A 25197-nucleotide genomic window follows, 5' to 3' on the forward strand; every position below is an offset into this window, starting at 1 on the left:
TGAAGTATTGATATTCATTGTGTTTAAAGAATCTCATCATTTTGAAGTAAAAGATGATTAAAGATGGCCTGTTTGGCATTGAAATACCAATTACATGGAGGAAATTAAGTGTGGTCCAAAGTACTTATCTGTTTTATCTCATAAACTAGATCATCAACAAATGCCTCTTTATGTTTATAGCATTGACTTACAGACAGTTTCCATGTTAGACATATTGGAAAGTTCATATTGAACTTCACATATTTATAGTCCTGTGTGAAATTATAATTTTTACTATATAGTTCATAGAGGTTAAAATCAAATTTTGCCAGCTTAAAATATTTCTTGGCATTTTGTTTCTTAACAATTTTTCTTCCCTATTATTTTCTTCCCCTCCTGAAGGTGTTGATTTCTTACTTGGGTATAGTCTTTAAGCACAGTTGTTCTCAAGTACCTTACTTGTGGCTATTACTCATGTTTAGTTCTTAATAGTATCAGTGGACTATTTGACCCTGGGTATTATGGCTCTTCTCAATCACACCTTTGATGTCCATAATCTTCCACTTGGGGTTGTTGGGCAGAGATCATTATACTACTTGGCCTAGGATACTGATGACAGTGTTGCATGTGGGGCAGGGGTATGCGGAATTTCTGTGTATTTAATGTATTGAGGAAAAGAAGAATGTTCAGTTTAAAATAATTTGATTTTTTTTTTAAAGCCACTGAGAGGCATTAGCATTCTAAAACAGGCCATAGACAAGATGCAGATGAATACAAACCAACTTACCTCAGTTCACGCTGACCTCTGCCAGGTAAGATTAGTTTATTTGTGTGTGCAAGTGGTCTTTAATTTGTATACAAAGAATCACAATGTTTTCCATCACAGTTATAATATTTTTGAGGATCTCTATTCCTTCTACAATTTGGGGGATCCCTCTGATCCCTTTCTCCTCTGCGTCTCTCTGTTTTGGAAATTGGCAAGCCTAACATTTCTACAAATTTATTTTTTTAAAATAAGTTTTGGTATAAATTGCAATAAGTGATGACATAGTGGGAAAAAAACAGACAAACAGTAGAATCTAACCCAATTATGGAAGGCATCAGCAGGTGTTTGGTTGATCTGAGATACTTAATGGGTTAGCCTTTCAATTATTCAGTTCGAACCAACATTTTTCCCAGCTGCTGTTTATTTTTTACATTGTCAGCATTTTTTTAAATGACTGAAAATTAGTACAATTTTCTTTTAAAAAAATGTTATATATTCAACAAGTGGTGCCAGCAACAGTATAAATATTGCAGCCAGTATCACTGAGCAGAGTACCATGAGTTATTGGGACCCACTGTATTTTGACTCTTCAATGCACTTGGGTCTGACTTGACTCTGGAACTTGTACCTCAATAAACCTCAACTTGTCAGACATTTATTAAGAGTGGAGCTGCCAGTATCACTGTGTTCAGAAGGTTCATATTTCTCATGTATGCCAGAATCAGAGGCACTTAACTTCACAACCAAGAGCCATGCAGTATATAAAACACAATATTAGTGGCAGTTGCATGCATTCTTGCACCGAGAAAGAGATTCTTATTGCTTTTTGCAGTGTGTTTATTCACCACGACTAATTATATCTACATTTCAGACTGACTTTTTGCATGGTGCCTGCATTTCTTAATGCCTCCATTTAGTTTTATATACTGTCTGGTATGCAAATTGTACCTGATTGCATTGATTTTATTATTTTAAATATGAGGCTTGACTTTTGCATTGGAGGAAACCTTGTAAAGGTTTTCAACTATAAAATTGCTCTTACTCTTAGTTTCCAAAAGCACAATAAAATATCTAAGATCTTTGTATGTTCAACAAGCATTTTTTTCCATTTAATAGCTTTGCCTGCTAGCAAAATGCTTCAATCCTGCAATTCCCTACCTGGAAGTGGATATGACAGATATTTGTAAAGAAAATGGAGCCTATGATGCCAAGCACTTTCTATGTTATTACTATTATGGTGGCATGATCTACACAGGACTCAAGAACTTTGAGCGGGCACTGTATTTCTATGAACAGGTAAAAATGAACATAGTTGGAAATGGTATCTTCAAGAATGAGTCTTGAATATTTGTTTGCTAAGTACCCTATATTAATATATCAAAACTATCATAAAATTGCATTACAATGTTTGTATTTTGTGGCTACTACAAATTTCAACCTCCAACTTACTGACATTTGCAGGTGACTGACGGATATCAGATTCTGCTTTGGAGGTTGGGATAAATATTACCCACTTAACCAAAATGACAAACTTTGCACCAAGGATGTAACTCTTCAAGTATAATGTCAGTTTTATTCTGAGAAGTTAATGGCAACTTTAAATAGTAGCAGATAGGAAGGAAGACCTTTGTCCTTTTCTGGAACATAATACATACTAGGAAGCACATGAATAGGGCAATTGGTGAATGTTAAGTATTACATTGGTCTTGCACGGAATTTGAGTCATATTGCTTTAATGCAATAGTGGTACAAGCGGGAATAGCTGCCTTTGGTTTAATTCATCAGATTCAATGGCTTTTAACTCAAAAGTAGGTAGTAAAATCAGATTGTTGAAATACTCATTAACAATTAGAAGTATCCATTTTTTTCCCCTCAGGCAATAACAACTCCAGCCATGGCAGTCAGTCACATTATGTTGGAGTCTTATAAAAAGTATATTCTTGTCTCCTTGATTCTGCATGGGAAAGTTCAGCAGCTGCCCAAATACACATCACAGATAGTGGGAAGATTCATTAAGGTGAGATTGCAAATTTAATTTTAGAGGTGAGAGTTTTTAGCACTTCACCTTTGGTCAATCTTGCCTTGAGATTTTTTTCAGTAATTAATTGAAAATAACCTAGTGTAGTGATGCCTTTGAACTGTACTGTTAACACAACATTGCACACCCTTTAGACTTTGTTTTATAATTTTCATCCTAAGTGTCTACAGATAGCGATTATGTTAAAATAATTCCATTTATTATCTTATCTTTAAGCATTAAACCCAATTACTTTATTTCATTTAATTTGGTGTATGTTGTGTAATGTTTTGCAAGTTTTATTTTAGTGTTGAAATCCAACAGAATGCCCAATTCGTGCTCCAAATCATAATATTTTATAACCTAAGCACTTACAATGTGAAACTTTTGAAACTGTAACTGAAAGAATGCATATTTAGAAATGATTTGATTTAGGTGTTGATCTACAACTGAGCTTTGAAGCTAAGCTACACACAGCACTTCTGGGATGGCTGGCCTGCAGTCAATTGTCTGCTATTCCTCATTCTCTCCTGCTGGGGACCCGGGCTTGACTTCCTTTAGGATAAGCCCACAACTTCTGTCTGTGCCTCCATTGAAGTTCTCCAAACAGTGCGTAGAGGCCCTTATTCCCAACCCTCCTCTCCTTAATGAGTATTAGCCCCAATCGACCTCTCTCTTTTTCACCGCCCCAGAGTGCCTGCCAGAGGCTAGCCTTGTCAATCTGATCTGGATTTGCCCCCCCCTCCCATTCCCTCTGCTCTGAAATAGGTGCCAGAGACAAATCTGTCTTTTCCTGTCTGACTTTTTTTTTCTATCTTTTAAAAGCCTCATCAAAACATCTTGTTTTTATCAATTTTTTTGGTCATCTTTCTTAAGCTGGATGCTTGCTCCTTATCTCAACTGTCAAGTACCTTGGATGTTTTTCTAAGCTAACGACATATAAGTTGTGATACTCATTTTTGTTTTGCTTAAAAAAGTGGCTGAGTGAGAAACATATACTTCAAAGTGATTAAGCGTGTCCATTACGCGGTAATTTTGACTATTTATTTTAATATTTGTGCTCTTTCCTCTGCTGTCCTTTGGTTTGATTTAATTCAGATGTGGACTGGGATATGATGTAAACTGTTGAACACCTTGTGAGCAGCACGGCTGACATGATGATAGTAGTGCTGAGGAAAGAGTGACTGGGACATGGTGCCTACAATGGTAAAGTCTAAAAGTTACCATTTCAAAATTCTACAACTGTGTTGCAGCTTGAAGGTTTCTTTCCTTTTCTGGTTGCCCTGTTTAACATCTTAGCGTCTTCTGCCATTCATTTCCCATGTTTACATTGATAAGCTGAGTGAAGCCACCACTGTTGTTCCATGTAACAAGATGAAATGAGCCTATTCTATTTGTATAACGCTGCACAGAAGGGTACTGCTCTAGATAATGCATGTAGTTTCACAGACTCAGGGCAGATATTTGTCATATCAAGATTATAATTAAGCAAACTTTGTTTTCAGTTGATGAATGGTGGTTTTTTTTTGGAACCTGCTCATTTCACTTTTCAATCCCATTCTCTTTAGTTTTGCATTAAAAATAAATTAATGTACCTAACGATCTATCAGTGGAAGCTTTCATGCCAATTTTGTTCCTTTTTCTTTTCACCTGTCCTGAGGATACTAAATCCTCTTGGAGTGCAGTCCAAGGAGGATGGACAGTGACGTTTGTTGTTGGCTTGGGTGGGAAATTTGCAATCAGGCAAGAGAACTTGACTAACTGCCTCTATGTATGGAGGCAATTTGTGCCCCTATTGATCATATACTTAAAATGTGATTTGATTCAAAGTGGATGACATTTATTTTAGATGAGAGATCATGAAAGCATGTACCTTGGGGATTAATTTGAATACTTTAGTGGCTCTCTTATGCTGTTGTTCACTGTGCTTGAACAGTATCACTGAGGAGTGGAGAAATTATGTGGTGTTGATGGAATATTATTGGGAAACAGTACCCATAATGTTGAAGTACAAAGTTAGCATTTGAAAATTCTACAAATTTGTTGCGGCTTGAAGTTTGCTTTGCCCTTTGACCTTTGTGGTCCTCCCATTTAATTTCCTAGTGTTTCTTTCATTCATTTCCCATTTTTATATAAGCACTGGAGAGGGAGGAGACGTTTAGATATTAATTTGGCGAGGCAGGATCCTGAGGTTTGACAGCACTGCAGGTGGGTCATGGGTTTGGCAGCCTGAGAAAGATGCTGGGATTCCATGGCACTTGGGGTGTTATGAAGCTTTAAATTTAGTAGCTGTAAGGAGGAGAAATGTTACATTTTGGTAGCAATGGTGAAGGGAGGGTTCTTGTGAAATAGCTAGCCCGTTCATATGCTCATTTTGTGGAAATAATTGTATTTAAGAGCTAATTATAAATGAAGAATGCATGTCCGCTGTAAAGATGGCCTTAGTGTCTCTGACCTGAATTTAAAATTTTAAAAAATTAGAAGAGCTCAAACTATTTGGTATAGCAAAATCAAATATCATGATTGACAAAGAGACAAATCATTAATTTTTATGGACCAAAATCAACATTTTCTGCATGAAGAATTGTTTACAGTTTTTTCAGTATTAATCAATTAAATAATCAGTATAATTGCTTTCCTTTTAATCATACCTCACACCTTTGATGTGCGTTTGAGTGAGGCTTTCACTGGAATTAAAACAATAATTTTTTATATCTGAAACTTTACCTTAAAAACTTTTAAAATTTATTCTCTCCTTGTTATCAAATAATTTGGGGAAAAATAGAAATCTTCAGAGACCCTGTTACAGCATGAGGAAAGCACAGCTCCACTTATACTGACACAATATGATTCAGACTGGGAAATACTTGTATTTCAATAAGGGGTATGTGAGGAGACAGGCAGCTATGCCGGAGTGAGACGGAGATGGAGTGAGTAGTGAATTAGGCTCACAGTGGAATATGGTGCACAGGGGAAAGAGGTGCGGTATACATAGGAATTATTCTAAGTCGGGAACAGGAGCAGCAGAGCAGAAATGGACCTGGGTGTAAACCTCACCTTCAGAGATGAGTTTGAAAAAAAAAATCAAACAATGACATCACAGGAAAACTATAAGCTCATTAGTTGGTAAGAAACTGCTGTTAGGGATGGTCTTTAAATAGCTGTAAATTAGAAAAGTGTGTTATTTTTAAAGAAGTAGCTACTTGGATTTGAGTAAGATACATTAGGAATAAGGGGAAGTTGGGAACCGTAACATAAAGTAATATAAGTAAACCAAAGTAAAATAAAGTTAATGTAAGAAGTAAAATTAAGACCTGGCAGGGCAGCTCGGTTATGTGGAATGCATGTCCTGTAATATGTGGGAAGTTGTGGTCACTACTGGTGACCTAGACAACCAGATGGGCAGGAAGTGCTGCCAGCTGCAGAAACTTGAGCTCCGGGTTTTGGAGCTTGAGCGGTGGCTGGAGCCACTGTGGTGCATCCGCGAACCTGAGAGCTATGTGGCTAGCACGTTCAGAGAGATGGTCACATTGCAGGTTAGAAGCATGGAGGCATAAAAGGAATGGGTGACTGCCAGGCAGTTGAAGAGAACGAGACAGGTAGTGCAGGAGTCACCTGGGGTCCCGCTTACTAATTGGTTTTTCCTTTTTGGATACTGGTGAGGGTGTTGGTTCCTCAGAGGAGTGCAGTCAGAGACAAGTTTGTGGCATCATAAGTGGCTCGGTTGTACAGGATGGGAGGAAGAAGAAAGGAAGAGCAATAATGATAGGGGATTCACTAGGGGACGGGTGCTTCTGCGGCTATAGGTGTGACTCCAGGATGGTATGTTGCCTGCATGGTGCCAGGGTCAAGAATGCCACTGAGTGGCTGCAGGGCATTGTTCTGGGGGAGGGTGAACAGCCAGAGGTTGTGGTCTACTTTAGTACCAGTGACTTAGGTAGGAAAGGGGGCGTGATCCTGCAGACAGAATTTAGGGAGCTAGGTAGAAAATTAGCAAGCAGGACTTCAAAAGTAGTGGTCTCCAGATTACTCCCAATGCCATGTGCAAGTGAGCACAGAAATAGGAGGATAAGGCAGTTAAATGTGTGACTGGAAAGATGGTGCAGCAAGGAGGGCTTTGGATTCCTGAGACACTGGCTCTGGGGGAGATGGTAGTTGTACAGGCCTGATGGGCTGCACCTGAACAGAGCTGGGACTGAGTTCCTTGTGGAGCATTTTGCTATTGCTATTGTGGGTAGGGAGGGGTCTTTAAAATAACTTGGCTGGGGCGAGGGGGTGCTTTAAACTAACTCAGCGGTGGTGGGGGGCTGCTCTAAACTAACTTGGCAGGGGTATGGGAACCAGGAGAGAATATTAGAGAGTAATACCAAAGTGCACAAAATACTGGGAGAGACAGCACTAAAATAGAGAATAATAGGCAGTGTTGAAGTAAAGGAGAAGGTAATGAAGTCTAAACCTGGGTTATACTGAATGTATGTGAATGCATAGAGTACAGTAAATAAGATTGGTGAGCTATAGGTGCAGATTGCCATGTGGAATTATGATGTTGTGGCAATAACAAAGACCTGGCTCAAGGAAGCGCAGAACTGGATGTTAAATATTTCTGGGTGCAAGGTGTTCAGGAAGGATAGGGTAAGAAGAAAAGGAGGAGGGGTGGCTGTATTAGTTAAGCGCATTGCAGTGCTGGAGAAAGAGGATGTCCCAGAGAGTTCAAGGACAGAATCGATTTGGGAGCTAAGGAACATAAAGGGTGCAGTTACATTGCTTGGTGTAGTTTATAGACTAGTGGGAAAGATGTAATTCTTTCGAGTCAAACGAAATAAACTAACAAAATCAGGGATAAAGTAAAAGGCAGTCCCTTAAAGGGAAACTGCAAAAACAAAAGACAAAATTTTAAAAGAAACTTACACACAAAGAGGAACAAACCTGCAGGGAAGTTAGAGAGGTGCAAACATTATTGAGTAGTTATAATGGGGGACTTTACTTACCTGAATATAGACTGGGATAGTGGTAGTGTAAAGGGTGGAGAGGGGCAAAAGTTTCTAGAGTGTGTTCAGCATTTTTTTGCAGCAGTATGTGTAAATGAGTCACTGCTAGACTGGATTTGCTTGGCCCACCTCATTTCCAAGAACAAGTGTCAGGGAAGGAACATTTAGGAGACAGTGATCATTGCATCATAAAGTTTAGGATGACGATAGAAAAGGACACTGGGCAATTCAGAATAAGAATAATTAACTGGAGGAGAGCTGACTTCAATGGGGCAAGAACGGAGATGAGCCAGATAGATCGGAACCAAAAGTTGGCAGGAAAAACTGTAGCTGAATAATGGGCTACCTCCAAAGAAGAAATAGTTTGGCACAGTCATGTTATATTCCCTCAAAAGGGGAAGGTAGGGCAAACAGATCCAGAGCTCCCTGGATGAAAAAGGAGAGAGAAGTTAAGATAAAGAAGAAAAAGTGTGTTTCTGACTTCAGGTGTCAGGCAGAAAACACAATTGAGAACCAAGCTGAATACAGAAGGTTCAGAGGAGAGGTGAAGAAGCAAATAAGAGAAGCGAAAGAGGGGTAATGAGAAAGGACTGACAGCCAACATAAGGGGAATCCCAAAGTCTTCTATAGGCAAATAAATAATAAAAGGGTGGTTAAGAGGAAGAGTAGGGCCGATTAGGGACCAAAAAAGGAGATTTACGCATGGAGGCAGGGGGCTGAGGTATTAAGTTAATACTTTGCACCTGTCCTTACCAAGAAAGCGTGTGCTACCCAGGCCATGGTGACAGAGGAGGAAACTCTGTCACCAGAAGGGTTCAAAATTGATAAGGAGGTGGTATTGGATAAACTGCTGGTACTTAAAGTTGACAAGGCACTGGGACCAGATTAGGTGCACCCAAGGATATTGAAGGAAGTGAGAGTGAAAATTGCAGGTACACTAGCCAAAATCTTTGTCTTCCCTAGACTCAAGGGAGATGCCAGAGGACTGGAGAATTACAAACATTACACCCTTGTTCAAAAAAGGTTGTAAGGATAAGCCAAGCAATTACAGGACAATCAGTTTAACTTCAGTGGTGGGGAAGCTTCTAGAAACAATTATTTGGGTTAGAATTAATAGTCACATAGAAAAATGTAGGCTGATTAGGAAGAGCCAGCATGAATTTCTTAAGGAAAAATCATGTTTAACTAATTTGCTGGAGGCTAATGCTGTTGATGTGTACATGGACTTCCAAAAGGCATTCCATACAGTGCTGCACAACAGACTTGGGATAAGTTATAGCTCATGGAATAAAAAGGACAGTAGGGATGTGGATACAAAATTGGCTGAGTAAAAGGAAACAGCAAGTAATAGTTGATGGATACTTTTCGGGCTGGAGGAAGGTTGGTAATGGAGTTCCCCAGGGGTCAGAATTGGGATCCTTGCTTTTCCTGGTATATATTAATGATCTATATCTTGGTGTGCAGGGAACAATTTCAAAGTTTGTGGATGATACCAAACTTGGAAGCATTGTAAACTAGGAGGAGGACAGCGTAGAACTTCAAAAGGGCATAGACAAATTACTGGAGTGGATAGATAGGTGGCCAACGAAGTTCAATGCAGAGAAGTGTGAGGTGATTCATTTTGGAAGGAAGAACATGGAGAGACAATATGAAATAAGGGGTACAACTCTAAAGGTTGTGCAGGAGCAGAGGGACCTGATATATGTGTATAAGTCATTAAAGGTGGCAGGACAGGTGGAGAGAGCACTTAATAAAGCACACAGAGCCCTAGGCTTTATTAATAGGGCACAGAGTATAAAGGCAAGGAGGGTTATGCCTTGTATAGACACTAGTTAGACCTCAGCTGGTATACTGTGCACAGCTCTGGGTGCCACACTTCAGAGAGGATGTGAACGCATTGGAGAGAGTACAGAAGAGGTTTACAAAAATGGTTCCAGAGATGAGAAACTTCAGTTATGAAGATAGATTGGAAAACTATCCTCCTTGGAGAGGAGAAGGCTAAGAGGAGATTTGATAGAGGTGTTCAAAATCATGAGGGGGCTATACAGAGTAGATAGGGAGAAACTGTTCCCGCTCGTAAAAGAACGAGAACGAGAGGGCACAGATTTTAAGTGATTTGCAAAAGAACCAAGCGTGATGTGAAAAAAAAAAACTTTTTCTCACATGAGTGGTTCAGGTCTGGAATGAACTTCCTGGAAGTGTGGTGGAGGCAGATTCATTCGAGGCATTCAAGAGGATTCAATAGAAGCAATCATCTAATGTGCTTGGTTATGGGAAACAGGCAGGAAATGGCACTGAGTCATAATGCTCATTTGGAGATCCATTGCAGACATGATGGGCTGAATGGCCTCCTGCACCGTAACAATTCTGTGATACTGCATGTCTAGACTGTCGCAACCTAGGAATTGTCACAAGCGACAGCTGATGTAATAAAATTGAATGGGAAATGTTAACATAGGAATATACACTTGGCAAAGTTGACATGGGAAATGAGGCTTTTGGAGAGGAAATAATTGCCTTAGGTTAGGAAACATAGGAACAGGAGTAGGCCGTTCAACCCTTTGAGCTTGTTCTGCCTTTCAGTGAGATCATGGCCAATTAGTGCCTTAACTCCATCCACTGGTCTTGGTTCCATGTCCTTTTATGGCCTTGGTTCCATGTCCTTTTATGGCCTTGTTTAGCAAATATCTATCGATTTCAGATTTAAAATAAATGAAGAGGGTGCTCAGTAGAGCGAATACCTCTGCCACGCTGTGTTAACTCAACATTATTGCAATTATGCATTTCTTCCCTGAGACTTTTCCCTGGCTAATGGGTGCTCTGTAACTACAAAGCTGAAAAAATAGTTATTTTTATTAAGAGCTATCTCACCGGGGAGGCTTCTGGCCAATCTACATGCAATAACCTGCTCTGAAAACACTGCTCGCATTTTAACATTGTGACATATTCCACCACAGTAGCTAAGACAATCCACAACATTTTAAAACAATCAACAGCATTCTAAATCAAACAAACCACAATTTTTTTTTAAAATGGTCAATTTGCCAAATCTCTCAAAGTTAATGTATCCTTTAAAAATTTCCAGGATCCGGATCTGCATCGTCACTTTTTAAAAATTCTTTCATGGGATGTGGGCCTGCTGGCTAGGCAAGCATTTTTATTGCCCATCCCTAATTGCCCCAATCAATTCTTTCTTGGACCATTGCCTATCTTTGTATCAAGTTTCGTTGAAATCTATCCATTAGTCTTTTGAGATATATTGATTACAGACTAACAAACAGAGGCAAAAGCATTACTCCCACCCATGTTCAGTGGCGAAAGTAACTATTAATTGAGTGAGCAACAACTGCTTTTTTTGTGGGAGTGAATTCCACATTTCTGACACCTCTTTGCATGAAAAATACTTTCTGATGTGTCTCTTCAGTGACCCGGTTCAGGTGAAAAGGTTATGCCTCCTTTTCCAGTGGAAAAAGCTTCCGTTACCCTATTAAATCCTTTCATAGCCCTAAACCCTCAAACAAAATCACCTCCTAACTTTCTATGCAAAAGGCCTAGTTTATGTAATCACTCCTCATACTCTAACCTTTGGAGCCTTGGTAATATTCTGGTGAATTTGCACTACACCTCTTCCAAAATCAATATTGAATCTTTGGACCTCCACTGTTCTGGCTTTTAACCATTTTAAATAATACTCAGATCTACACTTTATTGGTCCAGACTGGCTGACATCACATTTACCTTTGTTGAAATCCATCAGCTACTGTTTTGCCCCCTCACTTATCATTTCAAAGTCTCTCAGTAATGTTATTTTCCTGTCTATACTACTTACTAAACTGACAATCTTTGTGTCATTGACAAACTTGGATACATGGCTCTCTTTTATTATGTCATTAATAAATATAGTGAATAGTCGAGGCCCCAGATCATGCTGATCACCGAGGGACACCACTAAGTCACACTCTTCAAATTAGAGTACTTATCCATTATCCCTAATCTTTTCTACCACCTAACCCAGAACAATAATTTGCCTTGAATTCCATTAGTTTTAATTTTAGTGCATTATTGCATACCTTCTCGTGGTCATATGAACTACATTCACAGACATACCCCCATTTACTACATCTACTTTAGTTACTTCAAAAGTTTTGGTTAGGTTAGTTAGATATAACATACCCTTTGTAACTTCTTGCTGGCTCTCTCTGATAAACTCAAATTTCTTGAAGTGCTCAGTCACTTTGTCCTTAATTATCGATTCTAATAACATCCCCACAACAAATGTTAGACTAACCGGTCTATGATTTCCTGGTTTCTCTCACTCGCCTTTCTCAAATATTGGATGTTTTCAATTTTCCAATCTAAAGAGACAATTGAGGGAGCTGTGTAAGATTATGCCTAAGGCATTTTCAATCCCATACCATGGGCAGAATTTGTAGGTTGGTGTGCAGGTGCGATTGGCGGGCCTGGGAGTGGCCGCGGAATGGACCGCCACCCACGATCAGCCCCTGACCGTGATTTCATACTGGCTGGCTAATTAACGGCCAGCCAGTGTGAAGTGCATGCTGAAATGCTCAGCGCTGCCGGTGTGGGTGCTGACGTAAGTGCGGATGCAGGCAAGCACTAACTGAAGGCTCCCTGAAGGCAGGGAGCTGCGTCAGGGAGCTGAAGACTTCAAAACAATTAAATAAAGATTTTAAAATCCGGAAACAAATGTCCACACATCAGAATGAGTCACCTGAACATATACATGATGAAAAGTCTGCCCATACATTGTTATTTTTTTAATTTAATAAGGAAAACCGCGTTCCACCCTCGGATAAGGTTTCATCAAAAGTGCAAAGCCTGCCTGGAAGATTCACCTGTCTGCCAACCATAAGGTTGGAAGGACCACGAACAATCAGGGACATCTTGAATTGTCAGCAGTCATGCTCCTGACACTTGAGCGCGCCGGCTGACTGGAGTCCCGTGCGAGCGCACAATGACATTGGGATGCTTGCCTAACGTCACCATGCCTGATTTTGTATCTGATCGGGTCCAGTGCATGCCCGCACACTGACCTAAAAATTCTGCCCCATGGGGGTTTGTCAGTCTGTAGTGCCATTATATTTTCTAATACTGTTTTCTTCTTTATGTTAACTTCAGTGAGTTTCAGTCCTTGATTCGTTTTTATTAATTCTAACATTGCAGGGAAATTATGCCCTTCCTCTGTGGTGTCAACTGACAAAAGGCAATTATTAAACAAGCCAGCTATTTCTGTTTTTTCATTTCCAATATTACCCACATTTTTAAAACAAGCCCACACTACCCTTGACTGCCCATGTTAATGTAGTTATTAAAGAAAAACATTTTTTCTTGATATCCCTCAGATTTCTTTTTGAATTCCTTTTTGTGGTCCTCACAATCTTTTTAGTCTTCCCTTGCTGTTTTTTTTTATCATCTCCAAGTCTCCTGGACGTACACTGCTCTTTGCAATCTTGTATGCTGTTTCTTCAGAAAGTGAAGAACTCGATGATTGAACCAGTATGTATGAAAGTAATTCAGTCTCCGTTTTAAAGACAGATGTTCTGTCCTTTTTTTTATATATGTTGATGAGGCTAGTTGCAATTTGGCAAGCCATGGAGCAGAGTTTCTTGCAACATGGGCTATTAAGCTGAAAGATGCCGAACTGAGCCACTACATTGTCACTGGCAGGAGGGTGATTAGGTGGCAGCATGATTAGATGACAGAGGCATGTTTTCATTATAAATGTAGACATGGGAAATTGTAATGGAAAAAACTGAGTTAGGAAGTGTGCACAGATACAAGTTTGAAACCCATGTTTAGAGGAAAACTACTTATTTTCTTCCCTTCCTCTGCATTGGCAAGATCATTGATATTTCATCAAATTGTCTGCTGCATTAGGTATTTGGATACAATAATGACAAACCACTGCGTTACAGGAACTGCTGATAACTAGAGTGAAACTTACCTCTAACAGTGTTCTATGCTGGTGTGTCTTCAGAGTATGAAATTCAGCAGCATTTAAATCATGGGCATTGTGATTGATGATTTTATGATTTCAGGGCTGGGAAATTGTTAGCTGTGCTGCTCACAAATCATCTCCATCTGAAGCCCTTGCAATTTAGTGGTGAAGTTCAAATGACAGCAGAGGAACCACATAAAATGGCAAAATATGATCGGCTAATAAAGAACCCATCTTGGAGCTTTTTAGCTTGCTTTTAATGTGAATAATTGAAACATATAATGCAAGATGGCCACACTTTGTAAGTGTTGTTTGTAAGTATTATAATGTATAGCTGATAGCTTTTCTGCCAATTGAAAAAACTTATTAGCTGCTGTTTTTGGATTAACAAAGTAAGCTAAGTCTTATTTTGTCTGTCCTTCAACAGCCCCTAAGTAATGCCTACCATGAATTAGCACAAATATATGCAACAAATAATCCAGCAGAACTTCGAAATGTGGTGAACAAACACAACGAAACATTCACAAGAGATAACAACATGGGACTTGTCAAACAATGCTTGTCCTCTCTTTATAAAAAGAACATTCAGAGGCTAACAAAGGTAAGATATATCTGCACAAAATGTGTATAAGACCATAGATGATAAGTCAGATGCTGAATGAATGTATCCTTGCATAGCTTTCCTTTACTTTCAGGCCTTACAATGGCATTTATGTTTGTTGCTGAAAAATGTTTTTGAAATCTTATACCTGGTGATGGTTGGCTTTCTAATCTGTTCTCCATTATTTCAACAAATAGAATGTGGAATGCAATTGTTGTAATGCACAACTAAGCTGTACTGGCCAATTATGCCTTTGGGGCTGAGGAAAGGTGGGGGAGGTAATAGCGTAATGGCATTGTCGCTGGACTAGTAATCCAGAAACATAAGGTAATGCTCTAGGGACCCAAGTTCAAATCCTACCACAGCAGAAGATGGAATTTGAATTCAATTTAAAAAAAAAGCTGGCATTAAAAGTCTAATGATGACTGTGAAACCATAGTCGATTGTTGTAAAAACCCATCTGGTTCACTAATGTCCTTTAGGGAAGGCAATCTGCTGTCCTTACCTGGTCTGGCCTACATGTGACTCCAGAGCCACAGCAATGTGGTTGACTCTTAAATGCCCACTGAGCAAGGGCAGTTCAGGATGAGCAACAAATGCTGGCCTAGCCAGTGATGCCCACATCCTATGAATGAATATTTAAAAAAAAAAGTGCTGAAAAATTATCGGTCAGCAAATTATCTCAGAAATGTTTGCAATGAAGGCTGTATCCTGGAATTTTCACTTGCGCTGTGGCATTAAAGACTAAAAAAAAAGTCTTCAAAGTTGATGGATATTTTCTCCTGATTCTTAAAAAGAACTTAGTATATGGATTATAACAGGATTTCTACCAATTATTTTGCTTCGAAGTTCGGGCATTAACCATCATTGCTAGATCTGTTATCTGTAAGGAAATGCTTATGATGAGGAAGAACTTTAAGGGAGAGAAAGAAACAGCAAAAATGTGTTTTTGCGACTGACGGCATGGAAAGGGAGGAGGATAGTAATATTAAAGTCCTTTCTGTTAACTCATATATACTGCTAAACTTAATAAAGCAAGAGTTGTAACTTGGAATAGAAGAGTTTCCCTCCCACACTCAAGTCCTAGCTGTTAGTTTCACCTCCTGTCAATGTCAGATAACGATTGCCCTCCTTATCATCAAGTGTATGGTTTCTCTCTTTTTAAACACCAATTTTATCATAAACTATATGTTGGCGGTCTCCTCATAGTTGAATGATTATGCAATGAATGACTGGTCTAGTCAAATGGAAAAGTTCTGTGTATGTGTTGAGGAAAATTGGTCAGTGTTATCGCTCCTAATTATTATCCAGAGATCCCTATTAGAAATGTGTGTGTGTAGATGCCAGATGAGGACATCTGGGTTCTGCTATGGTGCCTTTGTGCCCTTACAGTCAAATATTCTGCCAGTATTCACTGTGAACACTTGCACATGATTGACTACTTGAGGTGCCAGTGAGTCTTCGGACTTAATGGCCAGAATTTTTACCTTGCTAGGCGGGGACCCACCCTACCCAAACGAGTGTAAAATGACGTCGGACAAGCGTCCCGATGTCATGCACTCGCGCGATATTTCGGTCGGCAGGTGCACGGGGGAGTTGGCATCATGCCCGTCGACAATTAACAGGTCTGTTAAGGCCATTAAAGTCCCAATTAAATGTAATTTTTCACTGCCCATCCAACCTTATGGTGGCAAGCAGGCAAAAAGGCCAAGTGGCCTTTGTATTTTTTAGGAAACTTCATCTATGGGTGGGATGAGGTTTCCAACAGCAATTAAAAATAAAATAAAAAATTTAAGGTTTCATTTAATAACATGTGACAGAGTCATGAGGGGACGTGTTTTGTAATGTTTTTAAAATCTTAATTTTTATCCCTTACAATCTTTATCTGCCAGAGGCAGTCCCGTGCGGCCCCGCCCCCCCCGGCCAAACCACCACCACAGGTAGTACTGCAGCACACGTTTCAGGCTTGGCAGGCCTTAATTGGCCCGCCAGCTTGAAATCGCGGTCCAGCCCCGATCGCAGGCAGCTCCCCGACCACTCCCGCCTGCCCCCGCTGTGTCCGCCTGACAAGGGCAAAATGCTGGCCAATGTTTCAGGAAGTCAATGAAGGATCAGAATTGGTTTAGAGGAGGAGAAAATTGGCAAGAAAGTAAGAAACAAAATATATACTGAAAATTCAGTTGTGGATTTCCACGCTGATAACAACTCTGTACAAAAAAAATAATTGTAATGTTCAGTTTGAATGATGCCAAGTTACCAAGAGGCCAAATTAACACAGTACATGCATATGAAGACCCAATCCATGTATAGATGAATCTCTCACCTAAGGTGTTCTTAAAACAAATTTCCATACTAATATGCATTCTAGCAGTGTTTATTGAATAATGATTTTTTTTTTTCTGTCTGCCCTTCAAAGCCCAATGAGGCCAATTTTAACACCCATTCCCTAACTCAACACAGGCACTTTGCCTGAACCAGGGACCTTTTCTAATCTGTGCACCCTACTGACAAAATCACACATGCCTTCATGAATAGTCTTCATGGACTTCTTATAAAAAAAAATTATTATAGAAATTTAGCCAAACTTCTTGATCTAGTTTTGAATACTTCCCAGAAAATACGAACATACAAAGTAGGAGCAGAAGTAGGCCATTCAGTCCCTCTAGCCTGCTCTGCTATTCAATAAGATCATGGCTGATCTGTTTTTATTGTGTTTCGAGTTCCACACTCCCATCTACCGTCGATAACCTTAGATTCTTGTTAGGCAAGGGAATCAATCTCCTTCTGCCTTAAAAATATTCAGTGACCCCCGCTGAGGCAGAGAGTTCCAAAGTTGCACAACCCTCTGAGAGAAAAAAAATTCTCCTCATCTCTGTCCTATAAGGGTGAACCCTAATTTTAAAACAGTGCCTGTTGTTCTGGACTCACCCACAAGAGGAAACATCCTTTCCATGCCCACCCTGTCATGGTTGTTCAGGATCTTTTATACTTCAATCAAGTCACCCTTCACTCTTCTAAACTCCAGTGAAAACAAGCCCAGCCTGTGCAACCTATCCAGATAAGACAACCTGCTCATTCCAGGTATCAATCTAGTAGATCACCTCTGAATTGCCTCCAATGCATTTCCATCCTTCCTTAAGGAGACCAAAACTTCACATATTGATTAATTCCTAAAACAGTGGTTGTGATTTTACAACATGGAATATTATTTATTGCAAATTATGTAGAGTTTTAATAAAGGGTGTACACCTGGAACTTTAACTTATCCTTTCTCTTTGAATACACATAACTGGCAGTCAGTAGTATTTTCAATCTTTTCTCTTCTTATATTAAGATGTGTTTCATTTTTTCATTGCAGACATTTTTGACGTTGTCCTTACAAGACATGGCTAGTAGGGTACAATTATCAGGTGCTCAAGAAGCGGAGAAATATGTGCTTCACATGGTAAGGCTTTTTGACAGCTAAATGAGCAAGGGGAGCATACAGTCAATGTAAAGTCGCTGAAGGATATAAAGTTAACAAAAGATCAAATACATCATCCCCTGAAAGTAGGATAGATAAAGACATAAAGGCCAATGGCATTTTGGATTTTATAAGTTAGAGCAGAAAATACTGGTTAGGCCATAGTTAAGATGTATGTAATTTTGAACGTTTCAATATAGGAAAGACATTAAAGCCATGGAGAATATACAGCATTCAGCAAGACCCTGCTAAATATGTGAAACTAGTTACGAGGCTTGAAATATTGAGACTTGTTTGTTTCCGTTGGAACAGAGTATTACACTAGAAAGATTTAATAGAGCATTTTTAGAATCGTGAAGGTTCTCATGGCAAAAGACAATTTCATCTGGTTGGGAAGTCAGGAACATGGGGCCATCAATTTGAAATGGTTACTAGGGGTGAGGAGAGAACCAATTGAAAATGTAGAGTCAAAGGGAATGTTCTTTGATTGGCAGGGATGTGGAAACTGGTTTTAGCAAGGATCTGCACTTTGAATATATCTGCCTAAATTTGGCAGATGTATTCAACATTTTTCATCATGACCAGTAGGAAATCCTTGGAAAATCTGAGGCCAACCATGCTTTTCTGCCCCAATCCTCCCAGATGCATCCAGATCAGGCAAAATGGAAATAGAAAATCAGCTTTACCATTGTACTAAATGCAATACGACACTTATGCAAGTTTTGTGGCAAAGGAACTCATGTGGAACATTGACACAGACTACAAAGGACCTTTAAGCTTTACAGCGCTGGAGGTGGCAAGCTGACCCATGTTATTTCATGCATTAGCTTTGCACCATATATTATTAATTTGGATGAAGGAATAGTGTGTTTCACATCCAAGTTTGCAAATGACACTAAGATTGGAGGCACAGTAGGTTGTGTAGATGGGTGGAGGAAGTTTCAAACAGACAATCAAAGACTAAGTGAGCGGAAAAAACTTAGGCAGATTGTGTTCAATGTGGGGAAATATGAGATCGTCCACTTGGATCTGATAAAAGATAAATTGGAATAATAAAATAATGCTAAGCACAGGTGGGAAAGTAATCAAAAAACGTTAATGGCTTTTATTTCATAGGGTGTGAAATTCAAAAGTGAGGAATGGTGCCTCATTTGTACACTGCCATGGTCTTGAATACTGTATTCAGTTTTGGGCACAGCGCCACAGGAAAGCTATGTTGACCTTGGAGTGCAGATTCGCCAGAATGATGCCGGGCTTGAAAAGCTAAACACTAAGATAAACTCAAAATACTGCGGATGCTGGAAATCTGAAATAAAAACAGAAAATGCTGGAAAAACTCAGCAGGTCTGGCAGCATCTGTGGAGAGAGAAGCTGAGTTAATGTTTTGAGTCTGCATGAACTTTTCTAGCATTTTCTGTTTTATATACTTGAAAAGGTAAATTTTGAAGAAGGGTTGCATAATAAGCGTGGATTGTATTCCTTTGAGCTTAGAAGGTTGAAGGGTGATCTAATCGGTGTTTAGCATGATAAAAGGGAAAGTACAGGCCAGATAAAGAAAAATTAAGTCCTCTTCTGGAGAATCCAGACTAAATGGTTATAATCTTAAAATTAGTGGCAAGCTATTTAAGAATAAAATTAGGAAGCATTTTTTCACTCCGTGGAAATCTGAAATTCTGTGAATCCTGGACCAGTTGAAATTTTCAAGACTGAAGATTTGTTTTAGGCTATGGAGAAAAGGTGGGTAAATTGAATTGAGGTATACATCAGCCACGATCTAATTTCATGGAGAAACAGGTTTAAGGAGCTGAATAGACTGTTCCTTTTGCTGTTATATGGAATATCTGGCATTTAAATCATCGCTCTGATTCTGCCCTTTTTAACGAGATGTTGTTTTGGGCAGAATGGACTCACGTTTAAATATTTCCCCACTGTCGAGATGGTGAATGCCCAGTGAGCTATTTTACCCAGTAAGTTATCACAGCCACTTACAAATTTATTCTCTTCAGCTGAGGTCATTGGATAGCAATCAGGAGGGAATTCTTGCTGACTTTTTGTCACATTCTCTAATCCAAGAGCCATTTGTAGTACCTAACACTTGCTGTGACAGGGAACAGCCAATTCAGAAGAGACTGTCTGAATAGATTAAGCCTGGTCTGTTCTGCTAAGCGCTACATGCATTGGGAAGGTGTGATTACTTTATTTCCTGCTCTGTTCACATATTTACCAAAATAATGGTAGATGCTGCCAATTTATATACTATAATTATATTCGCTCTGGAAGAAATTACTTTTGTCTTTGTGATTTAACCTAATAAAATTCTGTCATTGCATTTGCTGATGAGAATAATTGGTCTTCGATTTCATGAAGTTAACTTTCTTTCAGATAGATGATGGGGAAATATATGCTAGTATTAATCAGAAGGATGGAATGGTCAGTTTCCATGACAACCCAGAGAAATATAATAACCCAGCCATGCTTCTCAACATTGACCATGAGGTAACAAATTTATCAAAGTTAATTGACCGAATATTGACTTCTACATTTGAAACAAGTTAGAATTTTACAATTTAATTTGTCTCTCCCTAATAACAATTACTATTAGTAACAATGCTACAGGGTTAAACTCTCAAAGTATAAGGAACTGTGGAATCTGATTTATATGTTGCTTGGATCTGCTGACACTTATTGCAATCCATTGTCCTTCTTTTCTATTTAGTGGCATAAGTGGGATATAGATTGTATCCCTGACTGTTCTCCTTGTGTTATGTTTGCCTTTCTGCCTATCCTCTTCAGCTTCTGATTCTATACTTTTCTTTCCTTTTGGGTGAAAGATGGTGGTGTCGCCGGAAAAGAAGCCCTAAACAGCTGCAGAGTTAGGGATCATGGGGAAATGTAACCTTCAGCGTCTCCTGTCCCCTTGCTCCTATTGTGCTCTCTATCCCTTTCCACAGTCTTATTTCTTTTGCTAACACACACAGTCCCATCACTATTTTTGAGCTATTTGCTCAACTCCTTTATTGTACCCCATCCAACCTATCTGTCTGTTTCCTTTAGAGGCTTTGTTTACTTTCAAAATTCAACTTGTTTTTTTATTTCTAAAAGTTAATTAAAATGAACAAAACTGTCAGTTTGTCTTTCTGTTTGTGTATTTCTTTGCGTCACTATCTCTCCCTCCATACTCATAGATGATAGAAATTAGATTCTCTGTTTTACAGGTATAAACCATTAGCATTGACTATTTCTAACTGAACAAAACACAGGTGAGATAATTAGTTGGCTTCAAAATTTAACTTTTCTTTGAAAATTGCAGTAATATGAAATGAGGAAAAAGACTTCTCCTATTTTCCCCCCTGCATTCACCCTCTTCCTTTGATCCATGTGTATGTCTCTTTTTTTATTTCTCTCACTCTCTCAAAGAATACAAAGCAAAGGCTTGAATCACCGTAATTTTTTTCTCCCAGACAATCAGCCTCTCTTTAAATCAAATGTACAACCCAGAAACAGACCATTCTGCCCAACATCTACACTGGCATTTCTGCTCAAAATAACCCTCCTCCCACCCCCTACTTTGCCTAACCCTATTAGCATAACCTTCTGTTCCTTTCTCCCTCATGCACTTATCTAGCTTCCCCTTAAATACATCTTTGCTCTTTACCTCAACTACTCCATGCGGTAGCAAGTTCCATATTCTAACTGCCCTCGAAGTAAAGAAGTTTATCTTGAATTCTTTATTGGTTTTCTTAGCGACTATCTTGTATTTAACATAACTAGCTCTGGACTCCCCTATAAATGACATAGTGTTAATTTTATCTTGGGAGAGCTTTTGAAATTTATTCCCTATCCTTTCTAAAGATAATTTTGAAAAGCTTCGAGTAAAACTGTTGAAAGCAGAAGAGAAAATATTTCTTGGCATAGCTGACTAATGTTGATGCACAATCCAAATTCAATTCAGTGTCACCATTTTGGGCAAAAAAAATCAACTCTAAGATCAGGCTTTTAGGAGAGGCTGAGGCCTTCAAATAAAAAAAAAATCAATAAAGGCTTTAAAATGCACTAAAGACAATTCAATGTACACTTTTAATTATCTCATTGGGAAATATGTAATTTTTGGGGTTTGTTTCTAAATTTTGGATATGCCCATATTTTGAGCATTGTGGCGTCTTAGTTACTAAGGGAACACAGATTTTCAGAATAATTTTGAAAATTGTAGGAACCCAGTGGCTAGATTACTCTGATCTGTTTACTTGTGTGTTCCGTAAGAAATGTGGATGTGTACATTTATGGTGGACAAATCTGACTTTCAAAGTGTCACCTAAGACACCAGGAAGACAAATGAAGCAAAGAGGAAGTATATGCAAACACGAGATGTTTAATATCTTCAGGTTAGATTAGTTCATCAGGAAACAGAATCTTGAGAAAACAAACAATGTCTCATTACCATATTAATGCACTTACCAGGCATGCTTGTTTTTATTTTAATCTTTAGATGCAGAAGTGTATAGAATTAGATGAGAAGCTGAAAACGATGGATCAGGAAATTACTGTTAATCCACAGTTTGTACAGAAGGTAAGAAATTGATGGTAGGATTGATTTGTTTTCATTTGTTCTCAGATATGGGCAACATTGGCATTTATTGCCTAACCCTAGTTGCCCTTAGAAAGTGGAATTGGACTGCCTCCTTGAACTGCTGCAATCATGACCATGGTCACCACACTTTAAGGTCTTTGAAAGGGTGCAAAGGGGATATACCACAATGGTCCCAGGCTTGAGGAAATGTAGCTACAAGGGTAGATTAGAAAAGCTGGGTAGTTCTCCTTCGAGCAAAGGAGGTTGAAGAGAGATTTGCTAGAGGTGTATAAGAGCTGCAGCTTATGGTGCAAGGATTAGGTGACACGGATTTGAGGCTTTAGGCAAGAGATACAGGGCGATGTGTGATTTTATGCATTGAATGATAATAACCTGGAACTTGTTGCCTGCATAGTAATGGAAGCGGAGATGATCAATGATTTCAAAACGAAATTGGATGGGCACTTGAAGGAAATAAACTTGCAGGGCTACGGGGATAGAATGGGGGAGTGGGCGTGAATAGATTGAATACAGAGCGCTGGCATGGACTCGATGGGTGGAGTGGTTATCTTCTGTGCCATAATAACTCTGGTACATGCTACGGTGAAGTCAGGTGGAGAATTGCAGAATTTTGATCCAGCAACAATGAAGGAAGGATGATTGTATATCCAAAATGTGTTCAAATTGCTTCAGAAATGTCTAAATACTGGTGGATTTGAAGGACCATTAATTCAGTAAATGAAAGAAAATGTTAAATTACTGCATTTAATACTCTCCACTCATCATAACATGTAATTTGCAAAGCCGTTTTTTTAAGTGCCCTAATAAATTAACGATCATCGCAACATAGCATGAAAATATGAGCCACGCTTCAGTAGCACTATGAACAGGAGTTATGGAAAACCTTACGCTATATCATTTTTGTGAATTTTTGTTTTTATAGAGCATGGGCACCCAGGAAGATGACGTAGGAAGCAAGGCATCAAGTTATTCATAAAAAAAAGCCTAACACAGTGTGTGAGAGCTGCAACAACAAAAAGATATAAAATAAAAAGGTGCATTTGATTCATCAGCAGGATAAAAAACAGGAAACTGAGGGAATGGATTTAGTCACGTGAGCATCAGGAGAGAAAATCAATTGTTGGTTTTTGAGAGACTCCCTCTGTTAATGCTTTCAGAACTGTTTTCTTGGCAAAAGAATCTCTGGGTAGGAATAAATCTATCGCTGTTTTATATATCATTGTTTCACGGTTAACACTATAGCTGTGTTAAATAAAACTTAGCTTTGTTTCTCCATTTTGTTTCTTTGCTTTTTCTTTCTTTTCCGAGTCCCGATGGAAAATTCTGGAGAACTATTCTGCAAGGTTAACTCCAGGCATATACTGGGATTGTATGTTAAAGTACTTGACATACTGCTTGATTTTAATTGGGGTTAACTGAAAACGTAAAAATACAAATAGGGTTACTTTCAACTTATTTTCTCATTTTCCTGTTGGGATGCAGTTGATCATTCCAGCATGATGCCTTGAAGAACATTCAAATGAACATAACCTATTTCAAAAATGTACCTTTTTGTGTAAGTGTGGCATATGATTCAATAATTGTGCAGTTCTGAATATACTTTTGCAATTGTGTGTTACTCCATTACATTTTTTGCACATACTGATGTGCCATGAGGTTGCTATAATTCATTTACATTTTTGAATGTTGGCATTGTTAAATACTCCAACACCTTGAAATATTTAACTTTAAATCTGTACTTAATTAAAGTTCCAGCAGTAATTAACATCCATGTAAAATGCACCCATTTTGTATTGTGTTTGCTAAGGGCACATTGCAAGAGCCATGTAGAATGCCTACTCCTTATGAGTAGTGTTCTGCACATCTTGAATGTAAGGAACTGTCCAAATGTTTGAGATGTGCTGCATTCTGCATTTTTATTCATTTACAGCTTTTTTGCAAAATGTCATGGAAACACCAAGACTGTCTTCTGTGGGTATGTTAGATGTTTACCAATTTGATTGTGTCATGTGACAGGTGTTTTTCATATTTTAAGTTTGAGATTTTTCATGACTAAATCACTTTGATTTTATTAGTTCAGAGAAAGTCCTGGAAAACTAACTTTAGTGTTCAAGTAATTATTCTTTAAATTACAGTTGAAACAATCTGATATTAATTTTAAAAGCAAACAGTAGCCAGTTAAGATTTCTACCACCTATTTGAGTGGTCACCATTCAGGTCTGAAATTATTTAAGCAACTAGATGCTGTGATGAGAGTAACTGTATGTCTCTGGAACAAACACAAAAAAAGCTGAGTAATCTACATTTGTGCTTTGTGAAGTCCTCGGGCATCTTGTGGATCGCAACTTTCACTGGTCCGTGTCTAGACCACCAGATGGAGTGTTCTCTGAAAGTGTCTTCTCTTGAGGGAGTTCAACGAAGTACATACAAACATGCGGATTAGGAGCAGGAGTAGGCCACTGGGCTCTCTGAGCCTGCTCTGCTATTCAATAAGATCGTGGCTGATCTGATTATAACCTCAATTCCACATTCCTGCCTATCCCTGATAACCTCTCGCCCCCTTGTTAATCAAGCTCTGCCCAAAAAATATTCAAAGACTCTGCTTCCACTGCCTTTTGAGGAAGAGGGTTCCAAAGACTCTCAACTTTCTGAGAGAAAAAATTTCTCCTCATCTCTGTCTTAAATGAATGATGCCTTATTTTTAAACACTGATCCTTAGTTCTAGAATCTGCCACAAGAGGACACATCGTCTCCACATCCACCTTGTCAAGACCCCTCAGGATCTTAAAGCTTTCAATCATCACCTCTTACTCTTCTAAACTCCAGTGGATACAAG

At 38.9% G+C, this 25197-nt stretch overlaps 1 protein-coding gene across 7 annotated transcripts in view; it reads left to right on the forward strand.

Moving 5' to 3' along the window:
- Positions 1–23636, forward strand: part of cops3 (COP9 signalosome subunit 3) — a 44070-nt gene extending 20434 nt beyond the window's left edge. For 3 of the 7 annotated variants that reach the window (XM_041206557.1, XM_041206554.1, XM_041206559.1), the window contains 8 exons: positions 699–791; positions 1862–2041; positions 2622–2762; positions 14137–14310; positions 17669–17755; positions 20156–20269; positions 22260–22340; positions 23284–23636. In XM_041206557.1, coding sequence (XP_041062491.1) covers positions 699–791; positions 1862–2041; positions 2622–2762; positions 14137–14310; positions 17669–17755; positions 20156–20269; positions 22260–22340; positions 23284–23337 — 924 coding nt within the window. In that variant the 3' untranslated portion in view covers positions 23338–23636. Of the gene's footprint in view, positions 1–698; positions 792–1861; positions 2042–2621; positions 2763–14136; positions 14311–17668; positions 17756–20155; positions 20270–20988; positions 21038–22259; positions 22341–23283 lie in introns of those variants that run through there. The other 4 variants (XR_005945316.1, XM_041206558.1, XM_041206555.1 and 1 more) reach the window with 4 other exon arrangements.
- The last annotated feature ends 1561 nt before the right edge of the window (positions 23637–25197 follow it).

The sequence above is a fragment of the Carcharodon carcharias genome, chromosome 15 (genome assembly GCF_017639515.1).
Source record: "Carcharodon carcharias isolate sCarCar2 chromosome 15, sCarCar2.pri, whole genome shotgun sequence".
Classification (NCBI taxonomy): domain Eukaryota; kingdom Metazoa; phylum Chordata; class Chondrichthyes; order Lamniformes; family Lamnidae; genus Carcharodon; species Carcharodon carcharias.